The 13,916-nt window shown below is 40.9% G+C and overlaps 1 protein-coding gene across 2 annotated transcripts in view; it reads left to right on the top strand.

Moving 5' to 3' along the window:
- LOC113172443 (glypican-5-like) overlaps positions 1 to 8,958 on the top strand; it is an 84,814-nt gene extending 75,856 nt beyond the window's left edge. For both annotated transcript variants that reach the window (XM_026375411.1, XM_026375410.1), the window contains one exon: positions 6,536 to 8,958. In XM_026375411.1, coding sequence (XP_026231196.1) covers positions 6,536 to 6,723 — 188 coding nt within the window. In that variant the 3' untranslated portion in view covers positions 6,724 to 8,958. The remainder of the gene's footprint in view (positions 1 to 6,535) is intronic.
- The last annotated feature ends 4,958 nt before the right edge of the window (positions 8,959 to 13,916 follow it).

The following is a 13,916-nucleotide window of genomic DNA, read 5'->3' as shown; positions in this document are numbered from 1 at the left end:
AAGTGATGCACACATTATGAATGGTGCTTACTGTACAAGCAGTTGCAATGATGTGGGGTTGCTGCAGTTGGTCAGGTCTAGGTTATGTGTCCAAAGAATACCCAATTTAATGCAACTCTGTACAATAATAAATGTTGTGACATTGTAAAAGCTTATCGAAAACAATGCCATGGTAAATGCATGCCCTAGTCAACGCTAAAGACGGTCCAACAAAACATTAGAGTGTTTGCCTTTTTTTGGGCACTGTATCTAGCAAAGGTCACACATCGCTCAAACTCAGGTTGGATCAGATGAGAATGCTCTGTCCCTGTTAAAGACAAAGACTAATGGCACAAATCATTTTCACTGACTTTACTGCATTTGGAAAACGGTGAACTGGCGCCCATGCAAGACATATTGGCAGTCACATAAATATCTTGTTTTACAGCAAATAAGGATTGATCTACAAAATCAGCAGTGTCATTATTCAGATTCTTGGAAGAACTGTCACGAGGGAAAGATAGGAACAGAAGGATAAACTGTGCTTCTGTTGTTTCTGAGGCAAGTCTTGATTTAATGACCAAACCAAGCACATAATGTGGAGAGTGGTGACTAGTAGATCACATTATCATATCTCTGCAAATTCAGGGAAGCTGTCTGTGTGTTTGAATGTTTACGACATGAGTATAAATCTTTGCACATGTGCGCATGCTTACATTTATGTGTCTGCCTGTGTGAGTTGTAAAAAAATATGTCAAAGGTCACGTCTCTTAATGAAACATTGCTGTGGGCCAGATCCATTGGCCTTGTCAAAACCCAGCACGGTGAGGTGCTTTACAACCCCCATGCATCCGTCTCCCATCAACTGCTTAGCAGAGAGAAGACCTGTAAGGTCAAGGCACTGTTGTGAGCCTAGAGGAAGAGGGTGAAAATGAGAGAGAGAGGAGTTGTTACTGACCTCCACCCACCTTTACCACATTAACTTGATGTGTCATAAATTCAAACCTCCACCTGACACTCTTATAATTATACAGTAGAGACAGAGGAGCGTAAATTGCCACAGGTGCTTCAAACCCCATGATAAAAAAGTCAAAGGCTTCCATTTACACATGTAACTTATCTGTAGTTTAAGTTACACTGTACAACAGTAGGTTACATTAGACTTTTCCACTAAATGGATAAACTGATCTCCAAATCCAGCTGTTTGAAGCTTGTCAACAGGGTTTCTACAAAGTGCTAAATAGAGATTATGGATACATTTGTATATTTCTAAAAAACAAAATAATTGAATCCACAATGTAAAAGGTGAAGGACTGAATGTTTTCTGTACATTGAGTGAGACCCTGCAGTACAATTCTGGGTAGATTTTCATTCGGAGAAATAGAAAACATTGTGAACAAAAACTAGATATACAGTATTCCTGTGAAAGCTAAACGTCTGTGCTCTGTCTTAAATAGTTGCCTTGTCATATTGATAACTTGCTAAGCCCTAGTATACAGTAGCATCAGTCCTCATTGGATTACAGCATTGCAATGTTCATCCAAGAAACCTATGCAGGCATGCACAAACACATTCTGTATATGGACCTGAGTTTACTGCGTAAGCTAATTGAACTTTGAGCTGTTGTTACAATACCACTCCACTGTGTGAGTATGCTTGTGCATGTCTGTGTGTATTGTGTGCATTTATTCAATTCAATTCAATTTTATTTGTATAGCACCAAATCACAACAGAAGTCATCTGTTGTCAGGGTTTAAGACCTTACAAAGTATAATTGTATACACAATTATGAACAACACCCAACAATCCCATTTGAGGAAGCTTTAGGCAACAGTGGAGAGGAAAAAACTTCCTTCAGACAAAGATACCACCAATAAAACCAGGCTCAGGATGGGCGGCCATCTGCCTCAACCGGTTAGGGTGAGTAAAAAGAACAGCAGGCAACAAAAAACAACAAGCTACAAAATCACTGGGAAGGTAGAGTAGAAAAGTAGAGGGAGAGAGACAGAGAGGAGGAAACACAACTACAGTGGAGAGAAAAGACAAGGTTAATGACATGCAATGGTGGCATTTGAATGGATAGTGGAGAGGAGAGGAGCTCAGTATATGAGAAGAGGTCCCCCAGCAGACTAACCTATAGCAGCATAACTAAGACGTACAGTTAGAGATGACTCAGACGACTCTGAGTCATAAAAAAGTATGGTTTTAAGCCTAGTCTTGAATGTGGAGAGAGTGTCTGCCTCCCAAACCTGAACTGGGAGCTGGTTCCACAGGAGAGGGGCTTGGTAGCTAAAGGCTCTGCCTCCCATTCTACATTTGGAAACTCTAGGAACCACAAGTAAATCTGCAGTCTGAGAACGGAGAGTTCTGCTTGGAAAGATAAGGAACTATGAGGTCTTTAAGATAAGATGGAGCCTGATTATTAAGTGCTTTATATGTGAGGAGAGGTGTTTTAAACTCTATTCTGGATTTTACAGGGAGCCAATGGAGATGAGTTAACTTAGGAGAAATATGATCTCTCTTGCTAATTCCAGTCAGATCTCTGGCTGCAGCATTTTGGATTAACTAGAGGCTGTTTAAAGAGTTATTGGGACATCCTACCACTAAAGAATTACAATAGTCCAGTCTGGAAGTAATAAATGCATGGGCTTGGTTTTCAGCATCACTTTGAGACAGGGTGCCCCTAATTTTAGCAATATTCCTCAGGTGGAAGAAGCAGTTCTAGAGATTTCTTTTATGTATGATGTAGAGGAGATATCCTGGTCAAAGACAGCTTTAAGATACATGTATACTGTAGAGTGTGCATTTATATCTATGTATGATAAGATGAGGAGAAAAGGCTACACCTTACCAAATGAAGACAGAGGAAGGATTGTTTGAGAATAGTTTCCTTGTTTTCTTTGCAAAGGTTTGAGGATTTAATCTGTGTGGCAACAGTAGCTTGGTGCTGGCAAACCAAAAGAAATACACAGGAGAGAATGAAAGAGAACGAGAGAGGGAGGAGACTAACGGTTTAAAACTGAAGGCCAACACATTTTTTATTCCTCCCACTCACCCTCCAACCCTTATTCCTCCCTTCCCCTGTCCCTCGCCTCCAAGCCCTCCTTTCTCTTGGCTAGTGTCGGAGGTCCACCTCTTCATCTGCCTGCAGCTTGGCTTGTTAGATGCAGCTGTTGTTGCGCTATGGCCAGGGGAAACGGAGACTCCCCATAACACACAAGCTGCCCATCTGAAGAGGCATTAGTGGCAAAGGACACTATGAACTATTTCTCACAGACTGAGCCAACACAGGGGTCAACAGGGTAGCAGAAGACAGTCCTCTTTAACAAGCCACTGTCTTGACTTGAACTCTATACATGTGCTGTTTGTATAATTATGAAAGTAACTTAGTCTCTATATATCAGGAGTGTTAGTTCACAATTAGTGTTGTTCAGATGTACAAAGTGACATGATGAATCATGCTCTTTCAGTTCATGACCCGGTCTACTGCAGATATAAAATCTAGTATAGGGTTCATAACCACAATTGTAGACAAACACACATTTACACGCTTTTCCCCAGACATTAATGTGTGTTGTGTTACATATCTCTTAGTGCTCCATTTCTCTTGTGTCTTTTGTGTTTCCTTCCTTGTTTTTCTCTGTCAGTACATATTTTAAAGCATTTTACCAGTCCAAACACATTTGTCTTTTTTTTTTTTTTTTTTTTTTTTGGTAGAGAGCAAATGTCATTGACTGTTGTTGTAATGGGAGAAGCATGCTGATGTGCCATCGCAGAGCCTAGAAGTTCCCTGATTGATTCCATCTGGCTCGATATAAGTGACGATGGCTGTTCATCCACCTCATACTGAGAAGCCAAACTAAGTGTTTTCCTCTTCTAATCCTCTATGTCATGTTTCACTCACTCCCACCCTCTGTTTTTCTGTCTTCTTTTCCCCACCGTATTTGGAGGATTTACACATGAGCCAGCTTATGAAGCACAGCTTATCTGCTAACATTGTCTCATTATGACAACAACATTAGATTGCATTCTTCTCCTGCTCTCTTGGCTTTTACATTTCCTTGCACCTGTAGTTGTTTATTGCCATTGGCGACTTGCCTAGTTCAATACACACCTTTTACTCAGATATCTACGTCAAATAATTAATACATTTCAATGGCAGCTTTCCTATTTTTTATTTAAAGACTTCAGACCACTAATAATTTTCCCAATAATGCCATCTTTAAGAATCCATTTATGATAATATTCTCATTTGGGTCCAGCTCAAACAGTCCATGATAGCAGCACAAATTCTTATACGACACTGTTGATAATCTGAACACGTTTCTTTTCAGTTGGTGAAACTCTACAGTAGGTAATTGCTCAGTTTTACTTTGCCCAAAAATTGACCTGGTTAGATAATTAGTTGAATGGTAAGGCCTTGTTGCTACCAATTTTATTTTATTTCATCGTTCACAGAGCATTCCAACCAGGGTATGAAAAAATACCTAGCTAACCTGAAAAAGGACACTTTAACTTGCTGGCAGTACCTTCTGTGCTATAATTCGTTGTTCTGGCAAGGGCCTGCTCTATAATTAGCCAGTTGATTGGCCATTCAAATGCCGTTTTCTGACATCTCCCTGATTAGAAGCAGCCCATTTCCACTGAAACAATAGCGGCAATCAGATTTGGGACAAATTATGTCTTTGTCTATTGTCTGCTGGAACAACAAAAACCATTGGCACAAGAAACACTTCCCTCTCTCTAGTGCCTGCCTAACCCTATTCACAATCATATACACACATACAATCCCAAGTGCATGGATGGGTGTACACTCCACTGTACAAAAGCATGTATTCTTGGACCATATCTTAGACCAGGTATTAATGGAAAAAATGACACTCAATGAATATTGTTAGAGTTTGAGCCACAAACTGCAGTACAACAGCTCAATGTTTAAAAGCTATTGTGATTTGTTTGGTTTATATTAATAAATAATATAATTAATATTGTTAAATACAAGCAAAATGTTAAAAGCATAATGTGTCTGTTATTTACAGATATGTGTGAGAACTATGTGAAACACAAACAGAAATAGTTCAGTAAAACTATTTAAGTTTTTAAAAGAAAATTATTTTATTTTGAAATTGCAATGGAAAACCCTGTTCAATTGTCACTAGCTTTAGTAATGTTATGCTCATGAGATCTGAGTGCAGAAATTTACAGAGTTAAAAAGACCTGGAGATGTTTAAACTGAAGGAGCTTTATTACCCTTTTAAATATAAATGGCCACAGTACACTTCCAAATCAAGACTACATAAAATGTTTAACACTACACTTCATAACAAATATTTAGCTATGCTTCGTTTCTGTGTCAAGCTCCTTTTTTTAATTAAAAAAACATGCAGTCTTTAAGACAAAAACATAAAAAGAGTAGCTTCTTATTGCATTCACTAAAAGTAGTGCAGGGGTGTGGAATATTTATTGAGGTAAAAACTAAAAGGAGTGGATAGACAGCGATCTGTGATGTGTGCGATGATAGAACTGCCCTTGGTTTTATGCATTCTCTGCACATTACGCACACAAACAAATTGACATGACCAATATAAATTACATATGTGAGAGTGGTTTGTATCAGGCCATAAATGTGGAGTTTAAACACTCTCTTATGGGTCATTCCACTGATGACAGATGAAAGAATCTAAATGGAAAGTTGGTGCTTGTTGTGTTTTTTCCATGTTTGGCTTGAGTGCAAAATGGAAAACCATTTCTGCTTTATCATTTTGATTTTTGGAAACAAAAAATGTGTGTTTTTTTCTAATTAATGAATGGTGTTATTTGTTGTTTGTTTTTTCTGGCTCCTTTGGGATCAGACTTTCTTGATTTTAACCCATAGGTCTGTCCACAGGCTGGGCAGTGGATTAGGTTTAGTTTGAGAGAGGCTGGAAGAATAGAAAGAGGTAGTGAAGGGAGCAAAGTCCTCTAGGATGGCTGGGATTTCACCGGTATCAGCAATAAAGTGTGTATGTGTGTGTAACTTAATGCGTTTGTTTATCTGACTATGATCAAATGGGTGCTTGACACCCTCTCTCTGATTGGCTGTAATGAGACAGTGAGGGCTGGTCATCATCTGTTGCTGGTGATTTGACTCCATCGTGATGTACTGTGCATATGGGGAGGACAGTGGGCATTCAGTATTTCTATACATTATGATGGCACACGTGTGATTAGCCGCTTTGACAAAAGCATTTTAAAGCATGTTTGTAGTTATACAGCAGCACTGTAAATGATATTAAAACATTTATGAAGAGACAGCCACAGTTGTGATCATTCTGATGTACATATGAGTTTGCATTAACTATAAGAGACATCATTTTATTCATCAGTCTTGTCTGACTATTTTTGAAAAGCATTACAATGAGGAAATTGGGATGTTCATATGAGCCCCTAACAAGTTTGTAGGCTCAACGCACTCTAAACAGTAAAGCTGATTATCATGATGTGCCAAAATATTAATCTTTACCTGTTTTTCTCTTCCTCCTCCTCCTCCTTCTCATTCTGTGTCTGTCTATTACAGCACAAACAAATGGCTCCAGTGAAGGAAGGCCCGCTGGGAGACAGCCTGGAGGTGACAGGCCACATGACAACCCTTCCAAGCCCCCCTCAGTGAGGGTGATAGGGAAGTCGTCATCTGGCAACTGGGCACAAGACTGCAGCCTTGCACTGCTCTTTGCTGCACTTTGCTTGCAGTGGACCCTGTTCTAATGCCAGCACTGTCTGTAAATGCCCCCCGTTTAGGAAACATGCAGACAGACACATATCACATCCATATCACACATAGTATCCTTACTCCTGTCATCAGCCTGCATGGGTGGATGGTAATGATGGAAAATTAAAAAAGGAAAAGAAGACGGGATGTGGAAGAGAAGAAGACAATGCTGCAGGAGACTGTAGACAAGTGGCTCTGGCAGGAACTTCTCCTGCAGCGTCACCAGCGTGGGTGATTGTACAGGCTGATCTCGTGCGCACTCATCTACAAACATTAGACCTGCTGCTTCCACTGGGTTGTTCTGGGACTAGAAGTGTGTATATAGACACCAATACAGCCCTATAGCACCTTGCTTCATTCACACAAACACACACTGATTTTACTTACACACTTACTTAAATGTGCTTTACATATACCAATACTTGTGTCTTCTTTTTCTGCTGCTGGATTTTACTTGTCCTGTCAGGCTAAAAACCTCATCCCAGCCGTTGCACCATTTGCCAGTCAGGCAGAAGAATACAACTTATTTGAAAACTCAGCTCATTTTCTTTTCAGGGATTAAGGATTGCATGATAGATTGATAGCTCAATCCCAGATGTGTGACCCAGAACAGCAGATTTGATGTACTCTAATGACTGTGTACCTTGGCAGGGATTAGAATGTAATGAGCTCACAGGTAAAGCACAGGCACACTTGCACAGCTGAACACACTGCGCAGACAAATTAGGTGTGTGCTGTATGCAGCTGTATATAGGTGGAAAAGTTTGATGAGTGTATGAGGTTTTGATTCTATAAAAAGCTCTTAAGTGATTGAGCTGACTGGGGTTTTTCTTTTCATCCAGCTGTCAATGAACTATGCCTCTCTGCTCCATACTGCATTCAATTAAATTCAATTTATTGCATATAAAACAATGCAAAAAAAAAAAAAAAAAAAACTATAAAGATTTTATTTCTATAACAAATAAAGCAGGAAGAAAGTTTTCCAACTCAAGCCTATGATATAAACGAACAAAGTCTGTACAACTAATGCCGATTGTGCATCCAGTTTTGTGTGTTTGCCTGTTGAATTGCACATTAATGCATGTAAAACCTACCAAATTCTCAAAATGCTATGAAAGGATCAGGCCCATCTTTCCAACGCTCCATAAGTGTACAACCGAGGGCATAACATCAGGTTCCCTTTTAAATGGTGGTGTGGGCTTGATGAAGGCTGGGCTGCAGGGAAACACAAAGAAATGTAGAATATTTGTGCGACGTTGGGTGGATCTATTGTTTGATCTAGTTCAGTGGCAGCCATTGTTCAAGTACTGCTTCACAGATTTTATCAGATACCTTATCCTGTACTGGACTTGGGTTTTTATTATTCAGGAAATCTAAATAAGCTCTACTGTCTGTTCATTGAAAATGCAACAGTTTAAAAAAAAAAAATCCTTATTTGTTTGAAATGATTCCTCATGGGGGTGGAGTAAAAGGGAAGTACAACGAAACCTGTGCGACTTCTACAATGGCTTCCTCTGTATCACAGTTTTCCTTCATGTGTGGGTTAATGTTTTGTATGTATTGGTACTGCAGCAACACAGTACCTGCGTGAATGAGGATGATGAATCTATGGTCAATGCTACACACGGTGGTGGAAAGTAACTAACTACGTTTTCATTTTCATTGAGTATGTCAGTGTTCAGCTGCATCACTACATCACTGCTTATTTCATAACTACGGTTGCTGATATTCAGAATCGGATTAATAACACCAAATACAATCATCATATGACTTTATCGACCCCTGCTGTGAACTTAAATCTCTCCAGCACCTCTGCATCACAGATAGATCCCTGGTTTGAGTCCAGGCCGGCCTGTCGAGGCTTTTCTCTGTAGATTTTGCATGTTTTCTCTGCGCTTGTGTGGTTTTAATACACTGTTCACTCTCCTTAACAGTGGAACAGGAATGATCATACATGCAGTTATACATTAAAGCCATGCAGTTAACGAAGAACCTAGATGACTACAGCTCTACATAAGTTCTGGTTTAAATGTGTCACATTTTGGGTTCAGAAACCAAATTTGTTTTCCTCTATGTATGTTTTGTTCCAAACTAGCATCCATTGCATTCACAGATTACTTACAGCCCTATACCCTCGTATGTGTATAAATGTACATATTTTAAGTCACCTGCCACTTGTTTTGTGTCTCATTTCTTCTATTTTGATCTCCATTAAAGGTGCGCTGCTTTTTTGCTTGTCTCCACAGAGCCTCTCCTTAAAAAAATTCACCATATAATAGACACGATGAACAACAACAACAACAACAACAAAGATTTGGTGAGAAAAGGCCCAGGTATCGTAGGACTGTGAGTTTGCACAGACCGCACGTGGTTTTCACTATTTCTGCTGTTGCACACATGAGGTCAAGTCTACTTACATATTTGTTAATTTTACTGAACTCTCCTTAAGTGAAAGTGACCAGTGTCATGTTATTTATTTAGTTGCTTAATTAAGGTTAGTTAAAGGTAAAAATGAACTGGTCTTACAACAATATTAGGCTCCTCATATACGTGTTGCTCTTTGACATTGCAACTGCCTTTTGTCATTAAGCATGATTCAAATTTAATCTGAAATGCACGTACGCTCTGAGAAACTGGGGAGAGATGTACATTCCTCCTAAGTTCTGCTAATACTCATATAAAACTTGTCCCTCAAAGCTAAATGAATTGAATACTGAAGACAAATTTTACAGCTTTTCACCCTGAAAGTTATCATTTCGTCCAGCTTTAGAGGACCCAGTCCTTTCACCTTCATTTAATCACGAAATCTCATTGAGATAAAGCTGTCTTTGACAAGAGAGACCTGAGAGCAATTTACAAAAATTCAGTTCATACATTGTCAAGAAAAAAGTATGTGAACCTTTTGGAATTTCATGGTTTTCAAATGTGATCTGATCTTCATCTAGTATTGAAGCATTAACAAATAGAATGTGCCTAAAGTAATAACACAAACAAAATAATTTTTATTGAGTTATTAAATAGATTTTTAATTTCATGTCTTTATTGAGAACAAAAACCTCATGGTGCAATAACCTCTACCAGGCACTTCCTGTAGCTGTGGATCAGACCTTCACATCATTCTTCCTGAAGAACTGTTTTGGCTCTGTCATATTCTTTGGATGTCTCATGTCGTTCCATAGTATCTCTTTTGGGTCGGGGTCTTGGCTCTGACTTGGCCACTCCATAAGGCCAACCCAGCCAACACAATCCGTCTTTCTTTATATAGTTTGCAGCTACTCGAATAACAAGAGCAATAACAACAGTAAAATAAAACAGTCTATATCTAACTCATCTATTTCTAGAGTTCAGTCAGGAAAAGTTATAAAAGGAGAGAGTGCGTAATGTGCTTCATGTTGATACCACTTCCACTGCTCCTGTCATCAAAGTGGAGCATGAAAGTATGGTGGCCGCATTCTCCAGTGATGTATTTTAAATTGTTAGACATTTTAGGAAGTATGGTTAATTCACTTTCCTGCCAATGGAAAGCAAACAACCAGACATTAAAGCCATATTGATCTTCTCGGTTTTCTCACAACAAAATGTGATGTCAAAATAGTCCTCGTGAGAAGATTTTATTGTAACAACATAGTGGTGAGCCTCTTTTTCCTCTCACGTCACGGTTTCGTTGACTTATACTTGTGGCTGGTCAGCAGTGCAGGTTCAGCAGCACAGAAGGAATGAGTTATGAGAGTGTGGGCAGGGCAGGCCATCTCAGCCTGACCTTCTCTATTTGCATCCAGGAAGCCTCTTGCTAAACATATCTGTCTGTGTGTGTTTGCACCGGGAATAGAGGCAGAGGGGAGTGTGAGAGCGCAGAGGACGTGAATAGGTTCGGTGCTGAAAAGGGCCGTGGCAGGCAGACAGTTGTGATGACAGTGTCGACAGTGACAGTTTGCACGCTCAGCTGATGTGTGGCTGACCCGTTTGGCCCCTAGTGCAGGAGAAACGCTGCCTATTCATGGGCTGCGTTTGCCCTGTCAGCTGCGGCGTTAGCATCACTATTAGCCTGTTGTATTTTACCAAACGAAACCTGATAAATCGAAAGAGCATACAATAGGTCTGCAGCGGAACATTTAGAAAATGTGTTATAAAGGGTAACACGGGCCTCTTTATTCGCTGATTATAAAAGCATTTGATGGAAAACTATCAGGCGACAGTGGCCCTCCAAGTCTCGCCGCACCTCCCACTGTTTTACCCATCAGCCTGAGAGCACGTTGCTAAAAGCACTTTCCTGGCTAATGCACGCGCAGTGTCCACAAGCTGTTTCTCACTCTGTCTCTCTCTTCAGTGGCAAAAAATCATCACAAATGCATATGCATGATCTCATTCACACGCCCTGTCCCAGAGTTGTACACTTCCAATTGCACGCACGCTGTATTTGATCCTTGGAGTCTATTTCATGCTTGTTGCTGTGAAACTGAGTGTCTGGCTGGCTGCAGACAAGAGCAGGGAGAGTGGCTAGTCCAAAGATACCCTGTCTCCTCTTTGCCTGAGCTGTAATTGGACTGCATTGTCCCTGCCTGACAAAACTGAAGCCATCTGTTGTCCTTTAATAACCTCTGATGATTGATGCAGAAAGCCGTGGATGACTTTAAAATGGGCCCAATAATGAGAGCAAGACACTGAAAGAGAGTTAGTTTGACAATTACCTTCAACTGAGTTTTCTTTCTAAAGTTAGCTTCGTGAAGACAGTTACAAATGGTATGGATGGTGGTATGCGTGTCTTATGCTGTACATACTAACACACACACACACACACACGTAAGAAAGAGTGTGGTCAGTGAGTGTAACAGAGTTCAGGGGACCTGAGGTCACAGCTGCTCAGCTGTCTGGGCTATTTTCAACAGTAGCACACATCAGCACTTCTGTCCCACTAGCTGGGCCAAGTCCTCACCTAAACATCTTCTCAGATACACGCACACACGCACGCGCAAACATTTTCCTTGTCTTCGTAGTTCACACTTTTACGGATTAACCGCAGTTCCATCGCGCATGCAAACAGAGTCGTAAGATGAATAAGTGCATCATCTAACACGTGTTCCTTGAAGTCAACCAGATGAAAGCAGCGGCGTCCACCCTCCAACCCCACAGCTCCAAAGTGTCTTACCTTTTCAGCTCGGGGATCAGAGTGACAAGTCTGAACTAGGAGGGGAGAGCAAAGAAAAGAGGGAGGCGATGGAAATGGCTTTTCAAAGACAGACAATTGGGGGAGGTAGAGGAGAAATGGTGGGGGACCTAAGGCGCCGGTTAGCCACAGTTCTCCTCTTTGTGTTTCAGACACCAACTATATCCTCCGCTCTGAGCTCCTTCTTTCTTCACAACAGGCCAACACAAGCTGCCACTTCCCCCTCTGTCACCCTGCTCCACTGGCCAATTACTATCACGTTCAATGAGCTCACAGGCCTGATTAATTGAGTCCAATTAAACACATTTTTGACATGACAGACCATCAAGACGAGTCTCAGCAACGGTGACAGAGATCAAATCGAACAACAACAACAGGAGCACAGAAACTTTAGTTTGATTCCTCTTACTCCCTGATTCACTCCCTCTGATTGGTCTGACTTGTCAGTTCTGTTTTCCATCATGCACTGTGTTTCTGGCAGAGGGCAGGTAAACAATATTAGGAGGAGTTATCATCCTGGCAGCTCCCAGAAGGCTGTTGTCATTTTCTGTCAGACTGTGGGAAGAAATGCTGTGTGGTGACACGAACAGTTTGTTGCAGGTTGAAGTAATATTAAAACAACATGCATGTAAAAAAAAAAATACATACCATTAGCTGTAGAGGTTCATGTTTGAACAAGTCACCAGACAGCTCCCTGGCAAGCCAATCTGGATGTGTACAGGCAGCACTGAATATGAGAGCAATAATGCAGAACAGCCACTCAGCTGTGCAATAATAGCAGGTCCTCAAAGTGTCCCAACTTATTCTGTCTGTTATAAAAGAAAGATAGAGGAAGACGTGAAGTGCCAAACTGCAAGCCAGAGACCCGGGTAGCTAGCACAAACCACTCACTTTTTAACCACTCACCGAGGAGACCCAAGGGTTAATTGGTTTTTAAAATTTGATGTTGGCAATACATTGTCAAGATCACACAAGGGAAGGTGCACAGGAGCTCAGGGAGGGTTCTGCTCACACATGTCCCTGACCTTGTCTCAATCACATGAAAGAGAAAACAACTTGCATAGATCATTTCTACCGGGATGGCATTAATACTGTATAAGCCCACCTGCTTATAACCAAAAGAGTTCAATGTGTTATGTCAGTTGAACCAATAATAAACTGTAGCTGTCTGATCTGTCTCATGCTGTTTCCATAGAGAGAAAATATGTTTTGAATTTTGTAATGATGTATTTCATCTAAACACAATGCAAAAAAAAAAAAAAAAAGGGGATTGCAAGCTTGTTGAATTACAATCATAACTGGTGCAGAGGGGCCTGAACATTAGTCACCGTGAAAGTGTGGCAGCGAGAAAAACAGATTAACGCCGCATGACAATGGGCGGCCAGAGAGAAATGTGGCTGTGCTAGCATGAGCCCCATTCCAATTAGACTAGTGGGGTCCGCATTGGTTGTGTATGTGGGGTGAAGCATTGGTGGGTGTGCGTGTGTGTGTGCGTGCACATATCTGTTGCACATGTTCAGGCCTGACCAGCATCTTCTGTTAAATTCTTTGCCAGAGTTACTCTGTTTGGCATGCTACAGGCAGCCCCCTTCCTCATGTCCTGGAGATGGATGAGCGCTGGTGTGAATGTTCTGTGGCTCCCTTGTGTGCCACTACAGCTTTCTGCTCTCTCTCTTCACTTCTCTCCTGTTTTTTACATGTATCTCTATCAGGACTATCATCCCCCTGTATGATAATTGTGCTCTGCTTATTTATTCCATACATCACTTTGCTCTGTCAGGATCTTTTTTTCCTAGTGGACTTTGTCACCTGAATAGCTGACATCAGGGGTTTGTATTAGCGTGCTACATTTGGAGCGTGAATGTGAACACACATTTCCGGGGTTGTGTAAGTGCATGTGCGACCCAGGATGAAAGTGCATCGTGGTAGACAGGACCACCACTGATTGGCACTGATTGTTAACTTAGTACACACATTACGAGAACGTGTTACTGTATCACTGCCCTACAGTGATGGATACTGTGA

Source organism: Anabas testudineus, chromosome 17 (assembly GCF_900324465.2).
Source record: "Anabas testudineus chromosome 17, fAnaTes1.2, whole genome shotgun sequence".
NCBI classification, from domain to species: Eukaryota; Metazoa; Chordata; class Actinopteri; order Anabantiformes; family Anabantidae; genus Anabas; species Anabas testudineus.
The sequence above is the reverse complement of the archived record's forward strand: the minus strand, read 5'-3'. Positions and strand labels throughout refer to the sequence as shown.